Here is a 13940-nt window from a genome sequence, read left to right on the forward strand (position 1 = left end):
GTAACCTACCCTAATATAAACTGCTACCTCCCTTTGAGCATTATATTGTCGAGCCAACATGTGGCCCTCGATTTCTTGAGTTTATTGATGTCACCCTCGGGAGCAAACATTTGACGATATCCATGATGTAAAGGTTGTATGACAAAAACAATTTAATAACAATGTTTTAAGTACGGGTTTTAATTTTTGAGATAAAAAAAATGGTTACTGCAACTTTGAAGTTGAGTTAGTGAAAAGACCAAATGGAGTAATTAAACAAAAGGAAGTAAAAACTAAAAATTACCAAACGACTACTTACTGATAAAAACATGAAAATGAAAGATAAAAGAAATATGTCCGCCTAACCTGAATACAGTATGTAAATTTGCGCATTAAGTAAGTGAGAGAAAACACATTCCTTCTACATTGAAATATAAACAAAATAAATTATAGGAATCACCTCAGATGCACAAAAGAGGAAGTTTACACATACGAGAGGAAGTGAAACTGCATTTTGCTTATCACAGCGGACAAGGTTATCATTCAAAATTATGTCTTGCGTCAAGATAAGGATGTGCCAATTTTTCGAAGCATTTGACTATTCTTCTTTGTTCACGAATTTTGAATTATAATTTTTTAATTTATTTGATGTCATTTATAGAGTAGTATACTTTTTTTCAAAATTGTGTGTGTACAAGAGAGAGAGAGAGAGGGAGCGGAAAAAAAGTTCAATCCTAATATATATATATATATATATATATATGTAGTGCTCGTTCTCGTTCTTTCTCGTAAACTCTTTAGCAGTCGCTTTCATTCTTGAATCATTATTTTGTTGATTCCAATTTTCGCAGTCATTTTTTTATTTTTAATATCCTTTATATAAGGATGACAACATAATGCATTTTCTATGAATTTATTGAATAAAGGATAAGGAAATCTATTTACAAATTATATACAAACGGAGCAGAGGCTCCGGGACACATCTTTACCATTTCATTTCCAAAATATAAGTGTACCTTCTTTAACGTAACATATGTTCATGTCATGTGATCTATATAACCCAGATGTTAGAGCCGGTGTCTGGAAGATCTTAAGACCAGATGGAGATGAACTAATCTCTCAACAGTCTTGATTTTCATGGGAATTTGGTTTCTTTGAGATATTTTATTGCGCGGGTGGATTCATTTTACAAATAAAGATTTCATCGCTATTCAACGGGACTAAATGTATACGCGAAGAGCCAAGTTAAGTATGTGAAAGAGAAATTTAATGTTCTCAGAGACCAGATAAGCTTATTTGCANATATATGTACATATATCATCCTTATCTAATAATATATATGTACATATATATACCACCCTTATTTAATAATATATATGTAAATATATATATATATATATATATATATATATGTGTGTGTGTATATATATTCAGCTGTATCCGTGGTTAAAGATTTTTCGACTAACCAATAATCTGCTCAAATATTCAATTAAAAAATTAATATTATTCAACAAATGGTATTCATTTCGATAAAAATCATCGGAAAAAATGTTGTATAAAAAATTTGTCTTTTTATTAATTATAAACATTGAATCACCCAGTACAATACATTATTACCTTATATAAATATTTTCCAAGTGACTGGTTTTTGGGAATAGTGAGGAAAAGTAAACCACTTAAAGTTGTTGATTTTTCTTTAGATATAACGAAAATAAAAAAAGTAAAGTAGTGACAATTAAATTAATTATTAAAGTTGCGACAAATAATATATAAAGGAAATTAACATTAAACAACTAACACTCTAAAATGGAGTCATCTATTTATTATAAGACAATTTATAGTTTGACAGTGATTGTGCAGTAAACATGATTTTACTTTTGACGGTGAACATGATTTTATTTAAATTCGTTTTTGATCGCAAAAAAATGTTCAACTATCATCTTTTTCAACAACATTCTCCAGTAAATCAAGGAGAGCTGAAATCTGTGGATTCAATTCATCTTGGAAAGAGTGACTAGTCTTTTGCTCCAGAATTAGTGACTTTAATTTGGTGACTGTATTTAGGGTTAGAGGTGACGACCACAATACAATTTCTTTCACATGATTCCAGTCAGCATCAGTTAGTGATTGCTTTAAGATTAAATCCTTTTTAATTCCTTTCTCAGATAGTATAAGTTCGTTTTTGTATCGCTTTACTTCAATGATATTATCAAAAGATGCATTCAAAAGCAAAGTGGCACTTTCAAGAAAACCTTTACTCAGTGCATACTCTATACAATTACGACAAATAAGTCGAAATTCTGCAACGTTTTCTAGAGAAGACAAGTTGTAGTTTATAAATTTTTGTAACACATCCCCTTCTCTTTTTGATACAATGAATGGCATGTCTATGAATCGCTTGAAAAAATAATTATCCTCTCTTCGTAAAAAGTCTGCTTTAAATTGTCGAAATTTCTCTCTCGTCTCGAAATACCAATTCATAAACTGGTCCACGAACTCATAGTTGGACATAAATATTAATGCCAAATACATAACATACCGAGACCGTAGAGCTTTCCTAAACGTTTCAATTCGCACATATTGATAAGCCCATCTCAAGAAAGATTCAACTGCTTGGATGTTGCCATCGCATATCCACTCAATACAAATATGCCAATCGCTAAGTCGACTAAGCCACGATATTATCAGCTCGTTGCAAGTGATTTTATAGGGATAACATTCTAGTGGCAAGGTAGATTTTGATAATAACAGGTGGAATGAATTCAGATTGCTTGAATAAATTGCACGCTTAAATTCAGGCTGACCAAACATAAAACAGATAAATAGTTTAATCTCTTCTTTGGAAGCATCATTAAATATCCTAACAGCCATGTCTAGATTTTCTAATTCCAGCAAACGCAACAACACTACGCCGCAAAATTCATATTTCAAAAATGATCGTCTTAGTCTTAAAGGACTGGCACTCCATATTTCCTTAAAAATCATCATTTCATTTCCCATTTTATTTCCATTAAGACTAATATTCAGCATTATACCCGAATAAATGTCTTCTTGAAGTAAATCCAATAGCTCCAAAATAGTGGACAGGAATATTCTTTGATATGGCCAACTTTGGAACAAAAGCTTTAATACTCGAGAATGATTCCGAAAAAATTCGGTTATTTGATTTTTACGATTGACATGAGATAATAGAAAACATAAAACATCTAAAATTTCTGAAGAATCCTGATAAGGTATATCACTTAGAACTCTCATACGCTGAGAAGTTTGCAAAAGCCACTTACTCAAATGATCGTTTTTCTCCTGCTCCGACAATTTTTTCCAAAAATACTTTAGGGCAACTATGTTGCCAATTCGAATCGATACAGCAATCATATTTACATCAATACTAAAGTTATTGTCGTATATGTTTTCATAATCTATGAGTCTAGTTAAAAAACTCCCTAAATTATTGTCGAGGACACATGTCCAATATGTTATCAAATAATCCCTGCGCATTCTAAAGCTGTTTCTAAATTGTTCTGGAATTTTCTCCCACAAAATTGAAGCATATTCCCCTAAACAGTGAGAGCAGGCTATCTCATACAAATCACAAATATCTAAGCTTCTTAAGCTTCCATTATCGAATAGTTCCTTAAGGGATTTCACTTTGTCAACAGTCCCCTCAACTGTCCAATAAATTGTACCATGCTTCATGTAATACTCACAGAGATTTCTTTGATATCCTGTCCATCTACAGTAACTACGAAGCGCTTTCGACAACTGCAACTTAATGGGTCGAATAACGTATGAGACTTCAGTCTTCAGCGATGAGGGCAAAGAGTTATCGGACAATTTGTTTAATATTCTTCTATCCAACTCAGCATTATCTCCGCTATAGTTTGAGAAAGAAGATAAGAAAGAAGATGTCATTTCATTCCTTATATCAGGAGCCGTCCATAGCCCAATTGCAAACGACACTACTGCCATACGCTTCAGGGAAGGAGGTTCAGAAAAATTGTAGCTTCTAGACCTCTCTCTATCTGCAAAATACAATTTTTAAATTTAGTTCTGAAATAAAGATTCGAATAGAAAGAAAGAACATAATGCATACATAATTTATCACGATCCAAAGTCATATATTTAATCTGCATGTTACTGGTTAAGAAGAAATCAAGTGTTGCTTACGATACTCAGGCTATTTCTAATGCAATTTAGTTACTATTTTATGATTTTCTTTCTTTTTTTGCTTTAAAACGCAAATTCGTATACTGTTTTTTAAATTAAGATATTTTTAACAAATCAGTTACTGAATACATTTCTGAATACCAATTATTAACTACTTCTTTGCGGTATCGCGCAGTGGCAATTTCGTGTAGTGCAATCAACTGGTAATTGCAGGTGGCTAGCATAAAATATGAGTGGTCGTATATTGATATACGTAAGATATACAGTATCATTGAGTCTATATTTTGCTTGAACTTGCAGTATGATGAAAGATTTCAGTTTTTAGCTATGGACATTACATAAAAAGTGATACGCATTAAGAAATCTTATTAGTCGTATTTAGTTATACTAAATGCTATTAATAATTTTAAAAAAAAGAAGTTGAAGTCAATGAACTATGCACATTTGTGTTCAGAAGTACATAATTTTCGTACGAAATTCAGAGAAAATACGTTTTAGTGTCTGATTTCGTTACTATAAATATAGACTGCACTAATTGATTAGCATATTTAAGTTCATTCCCTTGAACTATTAAAAAGTTATTCAGTGTGATTCGTTTTACCTTCTTTTTTACGAACTGCATAGTACGTAAGGAAAAAAAGAAAAAAAACCTGAATAACTTTCTCTCAAATGGTCGGATTTTCACGAACTAAGTTTTCAATCTTTGTTTCTATGGGTAACCTCAAGCATGAATAAACATAATTTTATTTTTACATATTTGCATTCTTGACCTGTAAAATATAGGGGGCAGCTGCGATCTGGAAATTGTGACCCTAATAGTTAGGTCCGTAGAGAGGGTTAAATTTTGGTCCCCTTAATGTTAATTTATCTGGTGTTTTTTGTCATATCTTAATAATTAAATGAGTAATTAAAAAAAACTTGCACTCACTTATGAAACCCATCTACCGAAAGATAATTTCACTCAAACCATGATTTTTAATAATTATTTATTAATTAATTTAATTCTGGATGAAAAAATTTTGAATTATGAGGTATAAACTTTTTTTTATACCATATAACCCCACGTTTTTTCCTATAGCAAAATTAAAGTTTAAACTGTTTTTATTTAGTAGAAGCCGAAATAAATTAAAATTAATTACTTTTTAAAAAATGATTTGGTGACAATGTAGAAATATTTAAATGGGGAAATTAATATTTAAATGTGGTTAACGTATGAGGAACTTGACTTACGCGTGCGTAGCGTCAAGTTTCATTCATATTTTTTCCGCTGGGAGCCGGATGTTAATTTTTTCTTAATTATGAAATAGGATGCTTCTTTTTAAGTCATCTGAAAATTTACTCATAATTTAGCAATGACATTCGAATGAAGCATTATATTAAACGAATGTTGAGTTTTATAAAATCATGTTTCTGATAAAATGAGGTTATACATCTGCTTTCTTTTAAAAGAAATTTCTAATAAGTTCATTGAATAATAGATACAATTTTAATATACATAAGTATAAATTGATATGGAATAAAATATTTAATAATTATCAAGCAATTGCAACTTAAATGAAAATAAAAGAGCTATAAAACGTATCGTTATATCGGATAAAATTGTAATATCATCGAAAATTATGTTTATTGGAATATTGATATTCCATGTTTCTACTAAGGAAATAGAATTGCGGAATCATGCCAAGATTTTTAAACATCTTAAAGTTTCTCAGCATGTTATATATTGTCTTAATCTTAAAATAAAATTTTTAATAACTGGGCAGACCGTTTCTCACACGACCATTTTACCAAATAATTAATTATATTTCTTCCTTTTTCAAAACTTTATTTTATGCGCTACCACGTAGATTATTTTTTCAATAACATACTATTTTTTTAATATTTTAATTTAGGTTTTATTTTAAGTGAAATGCTTGTTTTTAAATCATCTTCAACCTCTTAATAAAAGAAAGCTAAGAATTGTGAATAATCAAACTTGTTACGAAATTCAAAAACATCCTGCTGCATTTAAATTACTCGATGCACAACAGTAGATTATTATTTTTTTTTTTTTGCATACTATTTTTCCAAAAAATGAAGGAAAATTATTGACATACATATTACATACATATTACATATATATATATATATATANTAAGTTTCTTTTTCTTTTCTTTTTTTATTTTACTCTTCTTACTAGTGATTTTTCTAGTTCTTTTTATTAAAACTCTTATTATCGATGGTTATCTCTTCTAATATTATTATTTTTAAGAACTATCATCTCTAATTATATAAAAAAAATAACATAGCTAAATTGAAGTGATAAATTTTAGAAATTACGTTTAAGTATTCAAATTATTAATAAAATTGAGCTTTAAATTTTATATACAGTGTGCAATCTAGAAAAACTGCACGCTGGACGCCTCTTGATCTAAGGTTTATAGACAGTAGTGTAGATAATAAACCCGCATCCACCGAGTTGCGGGAGGGGGAGTATGATCCAGAAAGGTTATTATTATTAATTGTTATTGTTAATTTACGTCACACTAGAGCTGCACAATGGGCTATTGGCGACGGTCTGGGAAACATCCCTGAGGATGATCCGAAGACATGCCATCACAATTTTGATCCTCTGCGGAGGGGATGGCACCCCCGCTTCGGTGGCCCGACGACCTGCGAGCGAAGTCGAGCACTTTACGGTACCACAGTTTAACGAGGGCCAATACCGCACACCCTCGGACCCTACGCAGACTGATCCAAGTGGTCACCCACCCGCACCCTGACCGCAGCCAGTGATGCATGACTTCGGTGATCTGCTGGGAACCGTGTCTTAACGATCAGTCCACTGAAGGGAAGATCCGGAAAGGATATACAACTATGATTGGAGTGTCCAATTTGCGGCCCACGGTAGCACCAGAATATAATACGAAAAATTATAAATTTTTTTTGGAAAGTAAAAAAAGTATTGGAATTTTTGCACTGCCAAATCTAATTCAATGCAGTTTTTCGATCGCTTTTTTCAGTGGTTATCACAACAAATTTCTGACGAACGAAATTTTAAAAATCCCAATATTTTTATTTCGACAAAATTATGATGCGTGAATTTCAAATTTTAGTTATCACTTTTAAAGCTCTTTATTTATGACCAGTAAATCACAATCGAGAGGTAAGAAAATAATCTTGCCTTTTGTAATAGGGGAAACAGGAGAAGGGAAAGAGTGAGTTAAGTATAAAAAATAAGATTTTTATCTGCATTGGAACACTTCAAAAATTGATTCAATTGAGGATCTATTTATTTATAAACATGTTATACTTAAAAAGAAACTTCTAGGCATCTTTGGAAACTATTTAACATCTCTATTTTAAGCAAAATTTGTTTAAAATTTTTATTTTCTCAAGCTTCTTTCTTTCTTTTAATAATTATTCGCATTGCTTGTTAACTTTTTTTTTCTTTCGCTTTTGAACATGGCATAATTCAAAAGTTGAAAGATAATATTCGAATTTATATATTACTTGTATAACATACAAAATAATTTTGCCAGATTTAATTTTACTTTAAACAAGTAAACACATTGATATTCACTTCGAAAATACGCAGAATTGTTATTAATTAAACTTTTGGGCTTCAAAAAAATACAAAAATTTGCAACTTCAAGGAAAGAAATCGAACTTCAATACCTATTTGATGTATAGTATATTTTTCATATTTCAGCTTACTTTAATACATTATTTTTCAAAACGAAATTTTATTTTTCACATTGTATAATTACACATTTACAAGTTGAAATGATGAATCGTATTTTACGTAAAAATTTGAGTTTTATTTCGTTGAAAGAGAGGATTTTTCGTAACTTTTATAATAAAAGCTTTCTTAAAGTAACAAAATTCATTAATTTTGAACCCAAACCTGACGACAAGGGAACTTCCCTTCGTGAAGGATTTTTTGATGGAACTAACCTGCATTTGCGTTACATGACTTGGAAAACCACGAAAACCATCCAAGGTTAGTCTGACGGCAAGGGGAGTTTAATCCATGATCCGTCTACCACTGAGGATATTTTACGTCAGCACTGTGGTCAGTGCAAGCCGGGTGAAGAATTCATATCGACCAGGCAGTGCTGGGATTCGAACCCGGTTCTCCTCATTAGAAGGCGAATGCTCTATCCTCTAAGCCACCGTGGCTCAGAATTCACATATTAGTCATTTGCATATGTGTGTGCAGTGCGTTTTCGGGACCGTTCACTTTTGATGTGAAGCAATTTTTGTAGTTTTGCACGAAATCTTAGTAATTACTTAATCTTTAGTTTTATTAACTTGGTGAAAAAAATATTAATTATTTTCCTATATAAATAGGTACAGCTTGGTCCAAATTTCATAAATTTATATTTTTAGTTTTATGATAAAAAATTCTGTGCAAAAATACAATTTTTTTAAAATTTCTTTAATAATTTTCTTCTCTTTTCATTAAATTTTTTCTATTATTTTTTTTTCCTTTCTGAAAAAAATAAACATAGTTTAATAAGGAATTAACAATTTTTATTTTAAAATTGTAAAATTTAGGCAGGATATTTCAAATTTGCAGAATATGAAGGAAAAAAAATATATGGTATGAAACTTTATTAAACCATCTGTCATGAGTTACTCACTAAAATTAGTTCAATTTTTTAAAAGTACCCTATATTAAAAGATTGCAAATTGAAACATACATTGATACTTCAATATTGATACCATATATTCATTGATACCATATATTGATACTTCAATAACTTCAAATATTAATGTTTCTATCATCAGTACTCTAAATTTTATGTAATTATCTATTAATATTTAAAATGCAAATATTTTTTTGAAAATTTGAAAAAAAAAACAATATTTAATTTAGGCTCATTTCTAAAATTATATTTACTTAATATTTTTCTGATAAGTTATGTAAACATAAATTCTGCATAATTGATATTAATTTAAAATACCTCAATCATTTTATCTACGAGACATCTTTAGTAATTGCACTTACCATTATTTAGTATGTAAAATATATACTATTTTTATTTCCGAAGAATACAATGGATTAACAGTAACTCTAAGCATAATTATTATAAAAGGTTTGTTAAATTTAATGCATACATTAAGTTGGTATAGGACACTTCAACAGTTTTTTAATCTATCATAAAATTAAGTTAAAACTGTTCTAAGTATAAAACTGATCTTTAACATAAGTATAAAACTGTTAAGGAGACAATTAATTCTTCTAGTTTAAAAAATTTATAAATCTTATTATGATTTCCAATTTTAGGTTTTTTTATTTTCACTTTCATTTTAATGATGAGTAACTAAATGCTGAGTAACTATCTAATGTATATAATTCTCTTACGTGGCTCCCAAATTTTGGCTGTATTTCTTTTCCGCCGGTGGCAACGTTTGCTTTGTTTGTTTACGTTACTATTTCTCTTACATGGCGAATCGACCAGTGATTGCCGCTAAAAATGTCACATGCCAAATCTAGCTGAGATGGCTCAACATATAGCGGCTCAACATACATTTCAAAAACGGAAACTGAAATAACCAGAGAGCATCAGCTGCGGCAATCTCATACTATTAAGCTGGACAGAAGTGAGTAGTCTTTGTCGATAGATCTCTATTTTAGCATTTTGTCGAAAGCGCTTTTTTTCACGAATTTAGGCTCTCACATTTTGGCGGTATTTCTTTTCCGCCGGTGGCAACGTTTGCTTTGTTTTGTTTACGTTACTATTTCTCTTACACGGCGAATCGACCAATGATTGCCGCTAAAAATGTCACATGCCAAATCTAGCTGAGGTGGCTCAANCAGTTTGGTCCAAATTTCATAAATTTATATTTTTAGTTTTATGATAAAAAATTCCGTGTTAAAATACAATTTTTTTAAAATTTCTTTAATAATCTTCTTCTCTTTTCATTAAATTTTTTCTATTACTTATTTTCCTTTCTGAAAAAAATAAGCATAGTTTAATAATGAATTAACAATTTTTATTTTAAAATTGTAATGAATATGAAGAATCTGCTCATAATCTGCTGAATATGAAGAAAAAAAATATATGGTATGAAACTTTATTAAACCATCTGTCATTCATGAGCTACTCACTAAAATTAGTTCAATTTTTTAAAAGTACCCTATATTAAATGATTGCAAATACAAACATCCATATATTGATACTTCAATAACTTCAAATATTAATGTTTCTATCATCATTACTCTAAATTTTATGTAATTATCTATTAATATTTAAAATGCAAATATTTTTTTGAAAATTTGGAAAAAAAAACAATATTTAATTAAAAAAATTTAGGCTCATTTCTTAAATTATATTTACTTAATATTTTTCTGATAAGTTATGTAAACATAAATTCTGCATAATTGATATTAATTAAAAATGCCTCAAGCATTTTGTCTACGAGACATCCTTAGTAATGGCACTTACCATTATTTAGTATGTAAAATATATACTATTTTTATTTGCGAAGAATACAATGGATTAACAGTAATTCTAGGCATAATTATTGTAAAAGGTTCGTTAAATTCAATGCAAACATTAAGTTGGTATAGGACACTTCAACAGTTTTTTAATCTATCATAAAATTAAGTTTAAATTGTTCTAAGTATAAAACTGATCTTTAACTTAAGTATAACACTCTTAAGGAGACAATTAATTCTTATAGTTTAAAAAATTTATAAATTTTATTATGATTTCCAATTTTAGGTTTTTTTTATTTTCACTTTTATATTAATGATGAGTAACTATCTAATATATATAATTCTCTTACGTGGCTCCCAAATTTTGCTGTATTTCTCTTCTGCCAGTGGCAACGTTTGCTTTGTTTTGTTTACGTTACTATTTCTCTTACACGGCGAATCGACCAGTGATTGCCGCTAAAAATGTCACATGCCAAATCTAGCTGAGATGGCTCAACATACATTTCAAAAACGGAAACTGAAATAACCAGAGAGCATCAGCTGCGGCAATCTCATACTATTAAGCTAGACAGAAGTGAGTAGTCTTTGTCGATAGATCTCTATTTTAGCATTTTGTCGAAAGCGCTTTTTTTCACGAATTTATATATTACGATTTTATTTGATGATTTTTTATTTATATCATGAATTATACTGTAGCACATTTCTAATAAGTTTAGCAAATTACATGTCATTTATTTGAATTCAAATTTATTTTAATGACTAAGTATTTACTAAAAAGATGCAATTAAAAAAAAAAGTTTTTATATGAATTTGATTGATTGTTTTGAATTCTTAGAATTTTGTGCATTTGCATTGTACCTAAGTTGCAATGTACCGAGCGAAATGAGCTTGGCTTACGAAGCAAACCATATAAGATTGCGTAGCAATTTTCGGGAGTTGGCGAGCGTTAGCGAGCAGGGGTGACTAGTAACTAAAAGTAGTAACTAACCCACTAGTAACTAAAAAATCAATACTAACTTAAACTTGATGGATTAACTTTTTTTGCTCAATATTTGCTGAAAATAACTTCTTTTTTTTTACATCTTTCATTTTTCCTCTTTAGTTTGATAGAAACTACTTTAGTTTTGTTTTTTTTTTTCATTATCAAAGAAATCGTCATGAAGCCTTTCAAGTTGTTTTCCTGGAGAAAAGGATTCTGTCCCCTATATAAAATCCCTCTATGGATACAGTACCCTCCCCCTACAAACGGACCCTCGGTGCCACAGGCGCACATCACTAATTACCTTTTAGGTCTGAAATGGGTTAGGTGAAAAGAATGAGACACGATTTAGCTTTGAATTTTTATTTATTTTTATAAGAGTGCTTTCAGCGCGAAGAACGCACCTCTACTTTCTTTAGTAGCTCTTTTACTAGCACCTCTAGCTAGCGTTTGGTTTCAGTAGAATCGAGTTAACAATTCTAATTATACTACTGAATTGGTATTTAATATTATTAGTGATAGTTATACCACATTTTCTTATTACATATAGTAACCATCAGTACCAGTGTACTGATATTTTACGAGATATATTTTTAACAAATACCTGGTATACATCACTAACAAAATATACGCATTTATTTCTTAAACTAATTAGTTTAATTATAAATTTACGTCACAAATTATAATTCATTCCGGTAATTAATAAAAGTTGTTAGGATTCATGGGACATTTGATTAAAAATTCTTATATGTCATAGATGAAATTAAATGTATCTTTAATTTGAGTGGTAACAGGAACAGGTAAGATATAAATGCATAACACGAGCAACGTGCTAACATAAAAATATAAAAATAACATAACGTGTTGCTTTTATACTCTTCCAATGTAACCATGTGTAAAAAAATTAAAAAGTTTCGAGAAAAAAAACCTATTTTAATACTTGCACACCTGCATAAGCTATTTTATTCAAAATAAATACTAAATTTAAATGTTGAGTTCTCTTTTCAAGTACTGGAAGTATAAAATAACTGCATAGGAAGTTTAACAAAAAATAAAAATGTTTTATTAAAAAACTACACACGGATGAAATTTCAGGACTGAAAGCATTGTTTTAGGCATTTAGTTCTCAAAACAGCAAAGAAAAGAAAAATCGAAAGGCTGTAAAATATGCAATAATCGTTGCTCTTAAGTAATACATTTTTATATTTTCCAAAAAAGCATGTTTTGCAAAAAGAAAAAATGTCCTTAAAAATAGCAATTAATAAAAATAAAAGATAAGCTTGAGCAATTTGTGCAGCAATCATTCTTTTTTGAAAAAAAGTTTTGAAGCTTTTTAAAAAAGTGCCTAAAACTAGATTTTCTTAAGAAATGCTTTTATTTCATTTTCCTAAACTCGTCGCAATCGCTGATATATTCAAACTTTGATGAAGGAAATGTTATTAAATCCAAAAATCAGGAATAATAAACTATATACATAATAATTCTTACGAAATTGGACTTATATATATCTTATTTATGCGCTATTTTAAAATATCAATTTTGACTTTAGGTTCATATTCAATAATTAAAGGCAATCAGATAGTTTACATTTTACTGTTTATTAAAAAATTCAAATATTATTATAATATATTTACTTACAGAGAAATTAATCTAATTGTATTCCTTAAAATTCTTTGAAACCTTGTTGCAATTGCAGATATGTAACAATTTTGATGACGTGTTAAAATAAATCTACAAATGAAGATTTGCAATGTATTCATAAACTATTATAAAATGAATTGGCATTCCCGATTGCAATAAAATAATGACTTATTTTACCAAAATTGAATGTATATTTTAAATATATCTTAAAATATCACTTATGACTTTAAAGTTCACATTCAATAATTAAATGCAATTATATTTACTTCTTGCTAAAGAATTGAAATATTATTATAATATATTTACTTACAATGCAATTAATCTGATTCTAGGAAAAAAAGGTACCGGAAAAAAAGGTACGGAAAAAAAGGTCCCCGGAAAAAAAGGTCCCGGTAAAAAAGGTACCTGTGTAGGGAAAATTCTGTAGGGGAAAATATTTTAAATGAGAAGATTGGATTGAAGCGCTTTTTGCTGTTCCGTGCATGTTTTTTTGCGTGTCGCGCGTGTTCAAAGAGCTTTTTATCCAACTTTTGTTTCTTATTTATGCATTTATTCTTAAAAAGTTAATTAAATATGAAAATGTTCAATAAAATTGTTTATTTATTTTCTAAGATCATGATTCTACCGGGAATCTTGACTCTTATCTATTGAAAAAGTGTTATCAGGCTACATGAAACTTTTAGGGGAGGGGGAGTAAAATTAATGTGTTTCGCTTATAACGCTTCTAATAGAAATTTTTTGACAGGT

At 29.4% G+C, this 13940-nt stretch overlaps 1 protein-coding gene across 1 annotated transcript in view; it reads right to left on the reverse strand.

Annotated features, from left to right (window-relative positions):
• Nucleotides 1-1786: 1786 nt before the first annotated feature.
• The window catches only part of LOC107450614 (uncharacterized), a 14458-nt gene continuing 2304 nt past the window's right edge, over nucleotides 1787-13940 (reverse strand). Inside the window, exon 2 of the mRNA XM_043055024.2 lies at nucleotides 1787-4001. Coding sequence (XP_042910958.1) covers nucleotides 1909-4001 — 2093 coding nt within the window. The 3' untranslated portion in view covers nucleotides 1787-1908. The remainder of the gene's footprint in view (nucleotides 4002-13940) is intronic.

Source organism: Parasteatoda tepidariorum, chromosome 5 (assembly GCF_043381705.1).
Source record: "Parasteatoda tepidariorum isolate YZ-2023 chromosome 5, CAS_Ptep_4.0, whole genome shotgun sequence".
Lineage (NCBI taxonomy): Eukaryota > Metazoa > Arthropoda > Arachnida > Araneae > Theridiidae > Parasteatoda > Parasteatoda tepidariorum.